Source organism: Dermacentor albipictus, chromosome 4 (assembly GCF_038994185.2).
Source record: "Dermacentor albipictus isolate Rhodes 1998 colony chromosome 4, USDA_Dalb.pri_finalv2, whole genome shotgun sequence".
Taxonomy (NCBI): domain Eukaryota; kingdom Metazoa; phylum Arthropoda; class Arachnida; order Ixodida; family Ixodidae; genus Dermacentor; species Dermacentor albipictus.
The window spans coordinates 82,597,078-82,613,742 of NC_091824.1; the positions used below are offsets into that span (position 1 = coordinate 82,597,078).

The window sequence follows — 16,665 nt, forward strand, 5'->3', positions numbered from 1 at the left end:
AACACGGGATTGTTTTTAATGGTTCTCGCACCAAACACCAGCTATAACGAAAGCGAAAGCCCAGCACACAAGCCTTCGCAACAAAACATGGCAAAACACTAGCGCTGAGAACAAAACGCTACAAAACCAGCCCGATTTACTGAACAGCAGTCGGCCAAATAGGACTAGGCCTAATCATTGCACATTCGCGTCCCTTCGGGAGCAGAATTAGGCTTATGCAAAAAAGTGTTTTATCTCGGTTAAGCGGTACAAGTTCACGCTACCGCTAGAAACAAAAATTTTCTCCAACTTGAGGGCTCAAAGATTCCGAATTTTTTCGTCGTCTCTTTTAAGCGTAAGTGCAAATGATCACTAAAAAGAGTCACATTTGAAGGTCACTTTCTTAGGGCTAGCTTCACAAAGCATAAACATTGTCAAATGTATATCGGTTCGGGGAGCCGTAAAAATGCTGGAAGAAGTATTTACCCATTTTTGTTCATTATCAAGCTTCTCGCTATGACGTACGCTTCCTAATCGGAGCCAATTCTGAGAATATATCCAACATCCGTGTGTAAAATCATGGTATGAAGGGAAACCACAACAAATAATATGGCTGCCGTTGCGCTGATACAAGTTGATTCATCAGCTTCTCTGTCACCACCAAATTAGTAGTCAATGTGATTGTACAAACACCTCGAGTTGTGTTTGCACTAAACTCTCGACTTTACTTAAAATAATATTTTATACATACAATATATTTTATTAGATTTAGCTCGTCATAAAAACCTTTTTTATGGCTTCTTGTGGATTTGTTCGACTAGTGCCTGTACTTGTGCTGCTGTGTATCCATCCCATGTGCAACTGTGTGCGCATTTACTGCTTCGTTGGTTGTGTTTACCGCATTTCATTAATACATTTATTAATAACCCGGCTAAAGTTGAGGTAAGAAGCCCCACATTGATACTTGGAGCTATCTGTTTGTTGATGCGATTGAGTAAATACTGTTGTTTAGACGCGCGGAGGGGTGACATGGACTAGGAACGTCTGCTACGGCGTTGCACTTGAGCGTTCACCTTCACGATATTCTTTCAGTTAAAATGTCGGGAGACAACGTTATGCCCAAGATCGACGTTCAAAAGGAGCTGAGTGGGTCTGCGCAGCTCAACTATATGAAGATTATAGAAAAGGAGAACATGGAACGGGTGCGGAGGTTGAAACGTATTCGCCACAGGAACCTGCTGACGGGATTTCTCCTCGCCGGCGGAGTATGCGGAATATGTATCCTTTGCTTGAGTGTTTATTCAATACGCTCATTGCTTTCAGTTTCAATTGTGCCCATTCCCAACATAAGCGTCAATATACTGCCCTGCAATAAGTACCCAACTACATGGGCCTATGCTGCGTCAGTTCCGCAGCAAAAAACTAAATTGCTACAAGTTGCATCACCGCCGTTAAGGTTACGCTTTCTTCTGGCAGTGGGCAAAAGAGAACAACCACCAACATGGTCGACTGTTTGCGTTATGTTTGTTGGCGTTGATAGGGAATTAGTACATTAGTGAAAATATGCACGCACGCACAAACGCTTGTGTTCGACTCAACCTACGTGCGCACCCTTTTATTTTAGCGCTGATTTCCCTTGAACCGTTATGCAAGACTAGCCAGGCCAACAGTAGGTCCTTCTTACGTTTGTAGGCTTTCAAATTTTTGAGCAACGTTCGTGTTATGCAAGACTAACCAGGTCAACAGTTAGTCCTTACGCTTGTAGGCGTTCAAATTTTCGAGCAACATCCGTGTTTGGTGTCTTTTGTGTGTGTGTGTGTGTGTGTGTGTGTGTGTGTGTGTGTGTGTGTGTGTGTGTGCGAACTTCAGTCAGGCTGTACGTGACGCACCTTGACATATCGTGCAGTTGCATATTCGGTGCTCGCTGTCAAGCAGGAAAGCTTTCTAGACAACTTTGAAGAACCCGCTCCGAAGTAGACAAGATGGTGCCAAGTGTTTATCCATGTACAAAGTTTCCTTGTTTCTTCATGCTTGGGATGTGTGGACCCTGTTAGTTTGATGCTGTAATAAAGTACATTTAGTTCAGACAACTGTAGGCTCAGGCTCGTTGGGCGAAATAGAAAACTACTGAGCACATCAGGGCTCATACCTGCTAAAGTTCTCTTCTGCTAGCGGATTTTGTAGTTGTGACTGCAGTCGTCATTTCATTAGCTCATTGACCATTATTGCAAGTGAAGAGTACCAGTCACTTGGGAAATACTGGGAATGCCCAGCATTCATTCCCAAGGTCAGCTAAATGCACCGACAGCAATTGAAGAAAAATATGGTGCAGGCACTAGGTTTTAGCCACAGGGATGTGTTTGACACTATGAGTTAATTCAAGTATAACCCCCACGCAAGCGATCTTGCACGCGACAGCGACAAGCGACACGGTGTAGGTGGCTGTCGTGTTTGCTCATCGCCTTCAGCCATACCCCATGCGAGCGACAACATTGAGCGACGTCTCTCCGATGTTGCCGGTATGAGGGCAGCAAATTGTCACCAAAAGTGGCGTGATGCATGTTTTATTAATTTAAGTTGATGTGTTTTACTGTAAGGAGCAGCATAAAATATTTCTGAAAGTCTTGCAGCAGGTTCTTATCCTTGCATATATCAAAATAGTCGTTTGCTTGTTCTGTGTGACAACTGGTAGTACTTGACTGATGTATTATTGGGGACAGAACTGCCTAGGACGCGGCTCCAACAGCCAGAGCAGGGGAAAACTGCATTGCTGCGCTATCTAATGATGGTTCACCTGGTTCACGATCAAGAATGAACGCATGCATGTCCTAGCTGGCCAGCAAGCATGTACTGGCTGGCACCTTCACATGAGTTGCTCTTTACCCACGAACCTTGCACGAGATGCCGTTATGATGGCATCGGTTCAAAGCGTCTGCTGCGCGTGCTCCAGCGCTGGTGACAAGGCACCTGACATGGAAAGCAAGTCACGCTCCCAGCTGATGCCCACATAGCGGCATCTCGCGGAAGGTTTCTGAGCGAAGAGCAACTAGCCTCAAGGAGCCAGCAAGCACACACACACAAGCTAGGATGCAAGCTTCATCTCGAACCAGGCGAACCATCACTAAACGGTGCAGCGATGCAGTTTTCTCCTGCTCCGGCCGTTGGAGCCGCGTCCTGGGCAGTTCTGTCCCCAATAGTACATCCAGTTCTGGCTTCGTGCCATTGGCTAGTCGCTCATAGCACTTCCTAGTGACGAGCGGTGAATTCTACATTTCCAGAACTAAGCCATCAAGCGACAAGAATGAGCGTTCTGTTCATGCCACAGAACTTTTTAAATTTTTCTACATCCTTATACAGTCATGCACCTCTAGAACGAATGCCTCTACAACAAAATGACCTGTATTTATTTATTTAAAATACCTTGCAGGCCCATTTAAGGGCATTGGGTAAGGGGGGACACAAAGTGTTTCAACAGGAGTAAACAATATAAATATCAATACAGGCAGTCACAAGATAAGTAAAGCAAAGTTCAAAAAAAAAATTTTGTCTAGGCTAAGCATTAGACAGCGTAAACACAGTAATATACTCATACGCACAAAAAATACAAAAATACAAAAATGCAAGTGTGAAAAACAGGGAAGGAAAGCAGGTCAATAACATCCTTATACAATGTTTCTACAGGAAGCTTTGCAATTCTTCGTGGAAGGCGTCACGATTTGTTAAGCACGCAATGTTATCAAGAAGACTGTTCCATATGGTTATCGCACGTGGCAGTGCTGATGCGTTAAATGACAGTGTATTGCCCAATATGCGCTTGAAACTATGGCTATTGTTAAGGCCACATGACGTGCACGCTGGTACTTCAAGCGGCAACACATTAGGTCGATTACCATGAACGTATCTAAGGAAAAGGTAAAGAAGACTTATCGTGTGACGAGTTTCAAGCGGCTGTAGCGAAATATCTGCTTTAATCTTAGTTGCGCTGCAAGTTCTGTCATAGTTCCTTGTGATGAAGCACGATGCACTGTTTCAAATTGATTCTAACATATCAACTAAATAATTTTGATGTGGTGACCATACTGATGACGCAAATTCTAACTGTGGGCGAACATAAGTCTGATATGCTAATTTACGAACTGTAGCAGGGGATTTACGCAAGTTCCGTCTAAGATAACCCACAGTTTTTGAAGCTCTATCGCAGATAGCTGTTATGTGTGTACTTCAGGAAAGATGAGTTGCAAGTTCAATGCCAAGGTACTTGTAGGACGATGTCAGAGGTACGGCTATTTAGGACGTAAGAAAAGCGAGAGTTTGAATGTTTTCGCAAGAAAGACCTAACTTTACATTGGAATGATTATAATGGAATGATTTTGTCCCGGTTCTATTGTGAGCTGTGCGGTGCGCGACATTTACAATGAAGCAACCTTATAACAAATGATTTCGGAGCCCTCAAGCACTTTGTTATAAAGCTGTTCAACTGTAAATTATTTAATGAACCTTCTATATATATAATATGGCATTCATGTGGTCAGAATTCTCAGTTACACACTGTTTGTTGTTTCCCAGTTCTACCTCTCCCAGTTTTGCATCCATTCTTTCAATTACTATGTTCCATGTTGTGGAGGCTCATCATCAACATGCACTGTTATTGTTCCATAAAGATGAGTACCAACCAGCCTGATTTGCTGCGTTGCCAAGGCCAAGAAGCAGGAAAGTATTGATGCCTTACATAATAGTATTCTGCAAAGTGAAGGAAGCAACACAAACTAAATTTCATCTTACATTTATTTTCACACAGCCCACGCGAACTATATACACATAAAAGCTGTGTTGTGTTCTGGTACGTAGAAAAGAGACAGCACTAACATTTCACATTCTAAACACTCCAAAGTGGGTGGCTGGAATCACAGCATTCAGAGAAGCACTTAGCGAGAGCCCCAGCACTTTTCTTGTGTCCACAGGGTCTATAACACCATCATCCCAGATCCTGCATCATGTGAGAAAAAGCTGTTACACACAGGGCACTGAAGCAAAACTGCCACAAAGAGAAACATTATTTTTGAGCAAACCAGAATGTTACGATTTGTTATTTTGTTTTTTCACTCTGAAATGAAACCAGAAAGAAAAGGTTGTGGTTCAGATTGGCCACCTTCTCTGGAGCTTTTAACCCTTTGAGTGTCAGGCGTTTTCAGAGCTGACACACCCCCAGCGTTTGACATATTTTTTTTCCCTTGGATATCATAAAGCAATAGAAACTATTTTTGGTTGTGCAAAAATGAAAAAATGATGCGGATGATGGCAAATGCATTCTTGGGGTAGTCCTCACATTCCTATCTGACAAAAGATATGTCAAAAGGGTCTTGACGGGACAGAAACATACCGGTAAGTCAGTTGCGCTGAAAGAGTTAATCTATGCATTGCCTGCACTTGTGGTTCCACCACATTGCTTCATTTATAAATTCTGTACGGCTCGCTGTTATTTTAGGAGTGGCAGCACGTTTGGTGCAGTTTGCAACAGGCATGCTAATAATACACTTGTGAGCGCATAAAACGGGCGACTGTTAAATAGTTCTGTCGTGGTAGGAGAGACCCACATAAAATTGCTGATATGAGGAAATGCTTCCTAGCTGAGCAGTTGCTTTTGATTGCACTGGTGGGTAAACTGAAGCAGGTGTGATAGAGATGATGTACAGCTTCTGAGGAGTGCTTCCATAATGTGATTTTTTTCAACTACTTGCAACCTGAAAAACTTTTATGCAGCTTGGGGGCATTGTCATGTTCTTGTAAAAATAAATGTATGCTGCTTCCCTGTAATTATTGTTTTATGTAAAAAAACACAAACCAGTTATAAATTTAATTTCTATGGCTCTGGAGCTGAACCGGAATGAAAAAAACTTTCGCTCTGACACTCTGGTTATGCAGCAGTTGACAAGCAGCAATGTTAAAGTGAACATCTCTCCCTCAGGCACAGCAGAAACAAGTATTCAGAGCTGCAATGTTAAGCAATCAGTTTTAATGGCTCTACAGGCCATGTTAGCACCATTGTCTCACTCAATAAGGCATGGAAATTTGCTAAACTACAAGCACAGCTTCAAGAAGAAAGAAGGTTAAACTGAGGTGCCCGATTTTTCATTAATCATATCATGAGAAGCCAACAAACAAGGAAAACATAGGGAACATTACTTGCACATATTAATTGAAATAAAGAAATGATAAATTATTGGCAATTAAAGTGGATGAAAAAACAACTTGTCGCAGGCGGGGAACGATCCCACGTCTTTTTTACATCCACTTTCATTGCCATTAATTTATCATTTCTTTAATTCAATTAGTCAGTGCAAGTAATGTCTCCTGTTTTCCTTGGTGTCTGTGTTTGTTGGCTTCTCACGATATGATTAATAAAAAATTGGGCCCCTCGGTATGACCCCCTTTCTTCTCGTTCTTACAGAACGAGGGTCTCGAATTTGGCAACATTGATGCCTTCAGGTAGCATGTGCGGGTTTATTGACCAGTTGCCTTCACGCAGAAAAATCACGTACTCGTGACGCCTGCGGCAGAAAGGATATTCCACATCCACCGCCAAGGTTTGTGAGTGGTGGCGCTGGCTAACACTCCCAAAGTTAGTTCTAGTAGCAACACAGAAATACCCAAGAAAGTGGATGGGGAAACTGCGCTGCGGTGACTCAATTCGTTAGAGCTTTGCACGCGTAATGCAAAGACATGGGATCGTTCCCCATCTGCGGCAAGTTATTTTTTCATCCACTTTCATTGCCATTAATTTATCATTTCTTTAATTCAATTAGTAAGTGCAAGTAATGTCCCCAATGTTTTCCTTGGTGTCATTTGTTGGCTTCTCATGATATGAAGCACAGCTTCTACATTTCGTTTATGACAGCACTGCTATTGCCTCCAACACAATGCAGCTGCCATTGTAGCAGATATATATATATATGCATATATACATACATATATATGTCTATCTCCTATGTATATGTATATACGCAGGAGATACCTGACAAGTAAGCTATTACTCGAAAGATCAACCATGGTTTCAAACACATACTGTCAGGTTGGATGGTGTTAATACAGATTGCAGGTGTGTGCAGAAAACTAGAACAAAGGTGTGCACAGGACAAAAGTGCACATTAGTTTCTACAGCCATATATTGTTTGCACCAACAAAACATATGCACAACAGTAGATCATGCATTGCACAATAAATAAGGTGATTTTTCATTTGAAGTCTTTATATTTGCTGCTTGACGTTATCTGTAGTGTGTCTACTCACATTTCCCCCGTTATGCCCAGGAATGAGAACTTTATATAGTCAATGTCCGATTTTTCTGACTCCTAAGGGACCGCAAAAATAGACGGAAAATTGGATGTTGACTGTATACTTATTTGATGAAATTTTCACCTTTGGGATTTTTAAACAGTTTCATCGAAGCCACTACATTGCACGCATGAAAGCACAGCACAATTGAATCATCAACGACATGCGAAACCTACCTGGCACTTGCATAGTATGGGTTCCCTTCAGTTTCATACTTCTGAATTATGGGATCCTTGATGGCTTTCTCCTCTTCTTCCGTCCACTGAAAAGTGATGACAGTGCTATTAGCCTCATTCACTGTAGAAATAGAATATGGACAAACGTTTCACGAAGGTTATGCATACATACAATGAATACATCACTGTAACTTTATGTCTCTCGGATTTAATTTTTTTAAATGCTCCAAGATCAGTTCAGTGATGAGAGCAAAGTCTTGCATGCACCAATAGCACGACTGTGCAATATTTTTCATTAAAGTCAACAAATCATGCATCTTAAAAAGCATAAAGTCTTTTTGACTAGAGTTAAAGGCTAACTGCAACTAAATTTTGGATGGTGTAAAGAGGCTAGTTTCAGATAGTGTAAATATAGAGCAGCCTTTGTGAAAAATTTCACACTTGAAAAGCTAGTGAATGCATCTTGAAAAGCTTGAAAAAATACTTATTTTTGAGAAAGAAAACTTATAAAATGGCACCATTTCCACTCGCCAGAAATAATGCCAAACCCAAAACAATGACAACCAGCACAGCTTTCCAGCCTAACCTCAAAGGTTATATGAGATTATGCTGTGCCCGTGGCGCACCCAAAGTCTCAGAGGCAACGTGCTGCAATTTGCATCACATCCGCAAAACACCAGGTGCATGCTTTGTCTGCTTAGGTAATATTTACAGGCTGCTAATAAGATGTTTAGACAATTACATTTAACCAATAAACAAATATTCATTATTCAATCACATGACATACAATTTACAAAACAATTACGTTGGTGTTCAAAAAGAATGAGTCCAATTTCTATTTGCTTTTTATTCCTGGTGTTCCTCTAAGCGGCAGTTATAGTTATGCAGTTGCAATATCACGTCAGAAATATTCGTTCAAGGTAAACTCAAGCATCGTCTCCCTCAGCTAAACCAAGTTGCCATGTCTTTGAGAAATATTTCTCATTAATTTATTCATTCATAAAAGATGTACACACTACCTGCCAAGTTTTGCTTTTCCTTATGAAAAATATTGTGCTTCAATGCTTGCGCATATTGCACATAATGTGGATGCTTGTTCCCGTTAATCTACAAGCCATGTTATGGAGGAGAACCAGGATCAGAAATACATAATTATTCCATTCTAATTACTTTGGCATTTCATCAGCGGTTTGAGCAGCGCCCCTGCCTATGTTTCTGCCAGGACCAACTTGTTTAAACATTGTTACAATGCTCTGCACAACTCTGAGGAAGATTACAGCTTGGGACTGAAGATGACGACGATGCAGCGACTGGCTCACTGTGTACTTGTCTGTGAATTGTGTACATCCTGTAAATAGATGTCCCATTTTGCTTCTTCCTTCTGCAACATTTCTGATGGAGATGCTGGATACTGCTTGTGCATGACAGAGTTCCCAAGCGGACGTAGCCTGGCCATCAAAAGCATGCCAACCAACAGAGCCAATGCAGGGACAGACATCATGCCAACAGAAGCAACCGCTATCACAACGCCGGCAGCCATCTTGTCCCAGGCCCGCGAACCAGGGATGTTTTCCGGGACCGACAATCTTAACATCAACGACTGGCTCCAAATGTACAAGCACGTCAGCACACATAACAGGCGAGCCAGACCTGTATGCTGGAAAACAATTTTCTACCTGAAAGGCACAGCATAGGTCTGGTTTTAGAACTGCGAGAAAGAATTAACACGCTGAGAGCAATGCAAGCAAAAGCATGTTGGCCATCAGTGGGCCAGGAAAAATGAACATGGATCCTGCCTCCAGACGTCGACTAAATTGTGTGATGTATATCCAGTACGTTCTCACTACTGCCACAGGGTCGACAAACAGACAAGGTGAACCACGTACTGAAGGGCATGGCGAAAATGATGCGTTTAACTTTTCCATCCTTGCCAACATAATTAATGAATGCTGACACTTCGAAGAAGCAAAAGAACCATTGTGCATCGGCCGTTGAAGTCCAGGAGCCTCGGGCGCATCATCCACTGAGAGATCGAAGCCACGTTGTCAGTAGGTTCCTAGACCTATTGTAATGATAGCCTGTCTGATTGATTCTGTCTTTCACGAAGAGTTGGCAAACCTTGAAATTCAGCCCGTCTGTTCCATCAACCAATCCTACGCCTGTGCCTTTACTACAACCCCTACTTTGCTATGCCAGTAGGTCATTTCGGCCTTCTCGCAACCTAGCGATCGGCCAACTTGTTTAAACTGCCAACACATTGGCTACATTTCCTGTCATTTACTGCAGTACCTGGACGTTGTCCCAATATCAATCTGTGTTTCAACCTTACCGTCGCTACTGTTGTTCACCAGGCAGTCACTCAACATCGGAAGATTCTACGGAGCCATACAACTTTACTGAAGAGTCACCTTTTCAGCCCTCAAGCTCATACCCTTCTGCCTCAATGTTGTGCAGAGTATTGCAACGTAATGGTATGCAAATGCTTTAGTACTATATGGTACTAGGCTTGTCCTTACAGGCTTCTTCTCTCTGGCTCTCTGATCCTTGGCAATGGTTGTCAACACACCGGCTGCCTGCTCACCACCCATCACAGAGATACGAGCATTCGGCCACATGTACAGGAATCGCGGCCTGGAACACAAGACACAAAGTTGTGTGTACATATACGGCTAGGAACCATACTTGATATCATACTTTTGCAAAAGCACTAGAGAAAGAAAGATAAATAAATAGTACTTAAAAATGCACCTTTGAAACAGTACCTGAAGAATTTCCCAACTGCATTATTACAAAGTTAATGCACATACTGCTGTGAAATTCACCTGCCAATAAAAATACATACAGTGGACTTCCATTAATTTGACTCTGGTTAATTTGTTTTTTCGGTTTATTCAATGCTGAGCAAAAGTTCCCGCCGGTGCCCATGCATTTCTATGGGCCCAAACTTTCATTACTTCAATCCTAAAATTGGCCGTCGTTGATTAATTCGGATTTGACCAGTGAGCATGCACATGCATGACCCCTATGGTGACTCCAATATTGCCTCCTTTAGTGGTAGCACGTCTCAGCAGACAGTGAATTCATTAAAACACGTGATCTATTGTTGAAAATGCCTATTTTCAGCCTGACCTAGGAAGATTTTCAAGCAATAACATTAGCTCACAATGTCTGATCATGGTATTTACCAGATTCTAACATGTGCCTTTTTTTATTCCAAGAAAATTTGGTTGAATATTGCCTGGGTGGGCCCCATTCGGATATGAAACCGAAACAGCATTCACGATGTTCGTGTGCTTCCCACATAACACGGCTGTTTAGCACCGAGGTTGACTTTAGGAAACCAGTTAACATTGTGCAACACGTATTAGATCGGCACCCACTTTTCTTGCTAAAAAGATAAGGTACATGTTAGATTTATACTTTGTATAGGAGCTTTAATGTCATTTCTATGTTACGTTTTTTACTTTGGGCACACAGAAAGAGGGCGCACTTGATTCAGGGATGTGTTGAAATCAGGCGAATAGTGCCAAGTAAATCAGCAGTGTGTTTTGGTGTTTTTTGGCATCTTGTTTAATTTGACCCACCGGATAATCCGATCAATCTCATTGGTCTCGTCAGAGTCAAACTACCTAATGGAAATTGACTGACTGTACTCAGTGTTAAGACCTAAGATCTCGGGACTTGAAAAATTTCAGGTATAGTATCCCACGCAATGGGATACTGTACCTATCTATCTAGCTAAGTACTATGTACTATCTATCTACCTATCTATAGACAGTACTCTGTACTATCTATCTATCTATGTACTAGCTATGTACCTATCTATCTAGCTAAAGCTATCAGCCAGCTTCACAGTGCTTGTAAAGTTTTTCTATCCACTTGGTAGCTAGGCAAAAATGAGAATTGCTTTTTTCACTGCGGCAAACTGGACTCACGAATAGGAGCGGCCACACATTCCGTAGTTTCCAGCACCATAGGAACCGCCAATGAGCACTGTGAATTTAGGGACCGTTGCACAGGCTACCGCGGTAACCATTTTAGCACCATGCTTGGCGATGCCTCCAGCTTCAGCTTCCCGTCCAACCATGAAGCCTGCAACATGGTAGGTACAACAGCATGCGCAGTACTGAGTGCTAACGTTACGCATAGCAAGGTTATCAGCCATCCTGACTCTGAGACAGCCAGATGCAAATTGCTTATAACGACACTTGGCATGATTATTAAAGCATCACAGGCACTGCAAAATGAAGATTTGTGCCCTGAAACATGGCAGCAATAGCAGGATACTGGCTCATCAACTTTGACATGTGTTGGCAAATCATGGCAGGTGCCAGAATACAGCGAAATTCACTTCTACAGCATCAGTAACTGTCTCGGAAATACAACTGCAAAGCATAGTGTGTCAATGCGTAGGCATCGTAAAATTCTGCAATCCGTTATTTTCGACCGTTGTTGACAATCTTCAGCTTGGGAATGAGAAAGTCGGCATCCGTCTGAAAGTACCACGATGCTATAACTGAGTTTCCTGAAAGAAAACTAATTGAAGAAAAATTTTCACTGTTCCAGAGATGTTCACACTCTCATTTGACCAAAGAACCAATGATGTCTCACTGGAACAAGACACATTCACTGACACCGCATTGCTTTTGCAGCTTATCCTGTCAGTGAACTTTTAGAATTAATTATTTTCTTCTTTTTCACACTGTTTACTCCGGGGTATGCTTGGTCCCCTGAAAGTTCTACAAGGCACCATTGGGTACTAGTCAACAGCACATATCACAAGAACCACTAGTATCAATAGCAGAACAAGTTACTAACCAGTGTAAAAAAAATATAACGACATTTTGGGATCTGTGCAGATCTGTTGTTCGAAAGGAGCCAGTCATCAAAAATCCGCTTTTGTCACATCTGGTTTGTTATATCACCCTCACAAGAACCAGCTTCAGGAAACTTCATAGCTACACGCTCCTCATAAAGAAAAAGTGTAGTACAAATCAGACTCTATTTGATTAATTATGGTTTACTCTATTTGTGAAACCTATGCACAGCAAAAACAATGCTGACAGGAAACGTGCGCAACCACAAGTTTGTTTTGTCATGTCAATTTTCAGTAGTCTAATTGACGTAGTAGTTCTGCGGAAACCCGCAAGGTGGAGAGAAGTAATGAATAAAGGAAAAATGAGACATCCACCCGTTCGTAGCAATTGCTACAAAGGAACCCGTATGGGTTTCCTTTGTAGCAATTGCTACGAACGGATGGATGTCTCATTTTTCCTTTATTCATTACTTCTCTCCACCTTGCGGGTTTCCGCAGAACTACTACGTCAAACTATTGCATTTGCTTCGTGTTGTCGACAAATTCGACTTCGCCCTGCCATCTGCTAGCCGCCTGGTTAGCTCAGATGGTAGAGCGGCTGCCCCGGAAAGGCGGTGGTCCCGGGTTCGAGTCCAGGACCAGGACGAATTTTTCTTCAACTTTGAGGCTTTCTTTCGAGGAACCCGTATGGGTTTCCTTTGTAGCAATTGCTACGAACGGGTGGATGTCTCATTTTTCCTTTATTCAGTAGTCTAATTGGTGCATACTGAAAGTGACGTGCTTAAAAATTGTTGTCAAATAACACAGCACCTAGTCATCATCGGCAAAAGAAAGCATTTAGTCACCACTTTAACAAAGAAAAGTTTAAAATGTGGTTGCAGTATTTTCTGTACAAATTCTAAGATGTGTGGCAGAAACAGACAGAAATGGCCTAATAATGCAAGGTTTCTTGTGTGCAAAAGCTAACAATAAATCTCTCCTTTTCTACTGAGCAGCACCGAACAAACAAAAAAAGCCTTTGCTTACCTGTGATGTTCTGCAGGAAAATCAGGGGGATGTTTCGTTGGCAGCAAAGCTCTATAAAATGGGCAGCCTACAAAGTGAAAATTTTACATAATCACAGTGAGCATATTTCCTTCAGCACCCACTTTGTATAACATCAACATTATACAGTTATTGTCTTTTTTTAGTTCTTTAATTATGGTCTTTACCATGTGATCACGCAAGATGTGATCACCTTTCATGTTTTTATATGAAAGCAAGCTGCACACTTGCCCAGAATTTCAGTTGTGAACCAGATTACATTTATTCAATGTCAGTGTCAATGAATTAAAGAATACAAGAGCCCGCTGCAAATTTTCTGACAGGTGAACAACTTTTCATCAGCAATAAACAAACTCATACATTGAATCTATGAATAAGATTGCTAGCCAAATTTGCTATTGTACCTCATGTGTAATGCTACAGAAATATTTTAACATTACTCCACATGGTGCATCTAATTCAATCGAAACTCTCTCTCTCTCTCTCCATATATATATATATATATATATATATAATTTTTTTAGTTTGTTTTTCTACAGCTAGGCACTATGCTCGATAATGCATCAGGAAAAAGTTAAAAGTACCAATGAAAATGGATGGTGTGGTGCATGGTAGTATGAAGAGAACAGATTAGCAAGCAACAATTCTTGTTTTAGAATCTCACTTACATATATTGGACCTACAATTAAAGCTTATACCTGAGAGTTTTATTAGCCATCAAGCATATACATGCAAAATCTTTTTAACTAAATGTGGCCAGCTCATTCAGCTGACTTTTCTTCTTTATCAGAAAAATTGTTTTAGAAATTGCTTTTTTTCTTGTTCATGTTCTATTGTTGTTGTTGTTTTTTTCAGTCTATGTAATGTAGCTGAACAATAAATGGTTTAGTGTAGCCAACAATATTTCAATGTGTACTTTCTTGCCTTCCATATTTTATACACCAGTTTTCTAACATAAAGCCATACCAACAAGCTCAAATTCATATGTATAGCATTTCAGAAGCTCCATTTTCAGAAAGAAAGCTCACTTGCTACAGATACTTGCACAATATTTTTATCTCTGCTTTCAGTGATAATGTGGTGCTTCAAAGTTTTGGCAAATCACTTATCATGTACCCAACATTGCAAGACAGCGCTAATAACTGGAGGCAAAATGAGTTTAATGTAGTCTTCAAAAACCTTGCACAGGTTGGAACAATCTGAAGATATTATATCTTGTTTTAAAATAAAGTGTTATTGTGCATAAACAATTCCTGTCGGCAAGCATTTGTGTAAATTTTAGGTCCCCTTCAAGCATGATTGCAAACTATTTCAATTACCATTACAGCTTATTAGGAAGAACCAACAAGAATATTAGTTACAATGGCTCAAGCTTTTGTGACTTACTTTTTGGGCTGATTCTGAAAACAGAACCCCGTTGTTTGCAATGATACCAACGGGAAATCCATATAGTCTTCCAAAGCCTACGAAATGAGACCATAAGTTCAGCAAGCAGAAAGGTGAACTCTACAGCAAAAAACTTGCAAAAGAAGAAAATCAGGTTCTACTTAGTCACCTGTAACAAGTGTCTCTCCATACAAAGCTTTGAATTCATCGAATTTGCTTCCGTCAACTATTCTTGCAATAACCTGTGAAATAATGGGTACAAGACAAAGTTGTTGCAAATAAAAAAAAAAATAACAAGGAGTGAGCACAAGAGACCTTTCAAAGCCAGGCAAGACAAAATATCCACGCTACTCTTCTTCTAAGCCTAAACTTGATGGTTCACCAAAAAACAACACGCAGGTTAACTAAGATATGCACACCTACTCTGTAAACATGTGCAGCAATTTTTTCTTGAGGAAAAGGAAGACCCCAAGTGAAACCTCCAGCATTATGGCTCATGAACCTGATGTGATAGTAACGCAATCACATAAAGTAAGCAGTTTACGGGTGGTACTCAAATGAAAACCTCAAGCAACATTTATCATGAAGCTAATGTACACAAAAAACGTAAAGTTGCCTTGTTATTTTGCACCGTCACTCGCATTGAACACAAATGCTCCGGTGCTTTGTTAATGCTTGAGTTTTCTTTTTTTCTTTATCTCCTTCTTCTTTCCTTTTTTTTTTCCTCTCCTCTTCAAGCGGGTGGTCATGGTGTCGGTTTCACAAGACAATTGCTAGCGCGCTTCTCTTTCTATCTTTCTATCTTTGTGTTTTTATATGTTTACATGATTAATGAGAATAATATTGAGCAACATACACACATTATATAGTAATTGGAAAGTGCACGCAAATGGAGACATGGCTGCGGGCAAGATGAAACACTCAAAATGCCAATAAAAGGCCAATGGAGGTCACTGATTGATTCATCCATAAGGTTTAACTCTTTCCCTACCATGGAGAAAATAGGTGTTTTTCGTAGGGTTCCCGAGAGCTTTTCTTTTCTTTTTTCTGAAGGAACTAATGCACTCAATATTTTACTTAATACATAAACGAAAATCAAAATGAATGCACTTTTCACAAATAAAAGTTTTATTAACGAGACACATGTCATAAAAAAGTTATAAATTGCCAGAGTCAAGATTGTAGGATAAAAGTAAACGAAATTGTAAAGATGCGCTTGTACCTACCAAGAAAGAAATCTAATAAAAATTATATATACAAAATGTATTCCTGTTTAATAGGATCTATCTCCAAAAAAAATCGAAATTTTTCATTGAACAGATATTACACTACAAAAATTTAAGTGCAAGCACTACAGTTTGGCGTGCCGGGCTGTGGCACCCTATGTGGCACCCTATGCTCGAAAGCAGCATTTCAAACAGTTGCTAGTGGGCTAACGATGCCCAATGGGCACAGTACGGAAAGTGTTAATGTACCAAAGCAACACTAGAGCTATGTAAAATGACGTAGTGGGGTGCTGCAAATAAATTTTGACCACCTGTGGTTTTTAAATGTGCATCTAAATCTAACTAGTACGCAAGTGATTTTGCATTCTGCCCGCACCAGTACCTGGCTGCCATGGCAGGTACTGGTGCGGGCATTTGCATGCACAGGATGGGTTTCATTGACTTAGGACAGGTGTATCTTTGTCTTGCAGTGGACATAATTAAGCTGATGTTTATTATGATTAACCACTGCTCAGACTCAAACACAGGGCCAGTAACACTAGCCAATGTACCCGTGTCAGCCAAATGGTAAAAAGCTGAGCTTTTTTGAAAGAAAGAACCATAAATGCTGTTTTTTTTTTTTTTTTCGTTACCTGCATCGGAGACAAACAACTTCCAACCGCTTTTACATAAACATGGGGTCATCGCAGCATAGCACAGGAAACAC

General features: G+C 40.9%; 2 protein-coding genes across 2 annotated transcripts in view; both read right to left on the minus strand.

Moving 5' to 3' along the window:
* Positions 1 to 624, minus strand: part of LOC139059167 (uncharacterized) — a 56,369-nt gene extending 55,745 nt beyond the window's left edge. The window contains exon 1 of the mRNA XM_070537174.1: positions 466 to 624. Coding sequence (XP_070393275.1) covers positions 466 to 479 — 14 coding nt within the window. The 5' untranslated portion in view covers positions 480 to 624. The remainder of the gene's footprint in view (positions 1 to 465) is intronic.
* A 4,122-nt stretch (positions 625 to 4,746) lies between these two features.
* The window catches only part of Mccc2 (methylcrotonyl-CoA carboxylase subunit 2), a 28,307-nt gene continuing 16,388 nt past the window's right edge, over positions 4,747 to 16,665 (minus strand). The window contains exons 11-17 of the mRNA XM_070537192.1: positions 14,903 to 14,975; positions 14,734 to 14,810; positions 13,330 to 13,396; positions 11,423 to 11,579; positions 10,004 to 10,118; positions 7,488 to 7,573; positions 4,747 to 4,966 (exon numbers count right to left, since the gene is read on the minus strand). Of these exons, the coding sequence (XP_070393293.1) occupies positions 4,849 to 4,966; positions 7,488 to 7,573; positions 10,004 to 10,118; positions 11,423 to 11,579; positions 13,330 to 13,396; positions 14,734 to 14,810; positions 14,903 to 14,975 (693 nt within the window). The 3' untranslated portion in view covers positions 4,747 to 4,848. The remainder of the gene's footprint in view (positions 4,967 to 7,487; positions 7,574 to 10,003; positions 10,119 to 11,422; positions 11,580 to 13,329; positions 13,397 to 14,733; positions 14,811 to 14,902; positions 14,976 to 16,665) is intronic.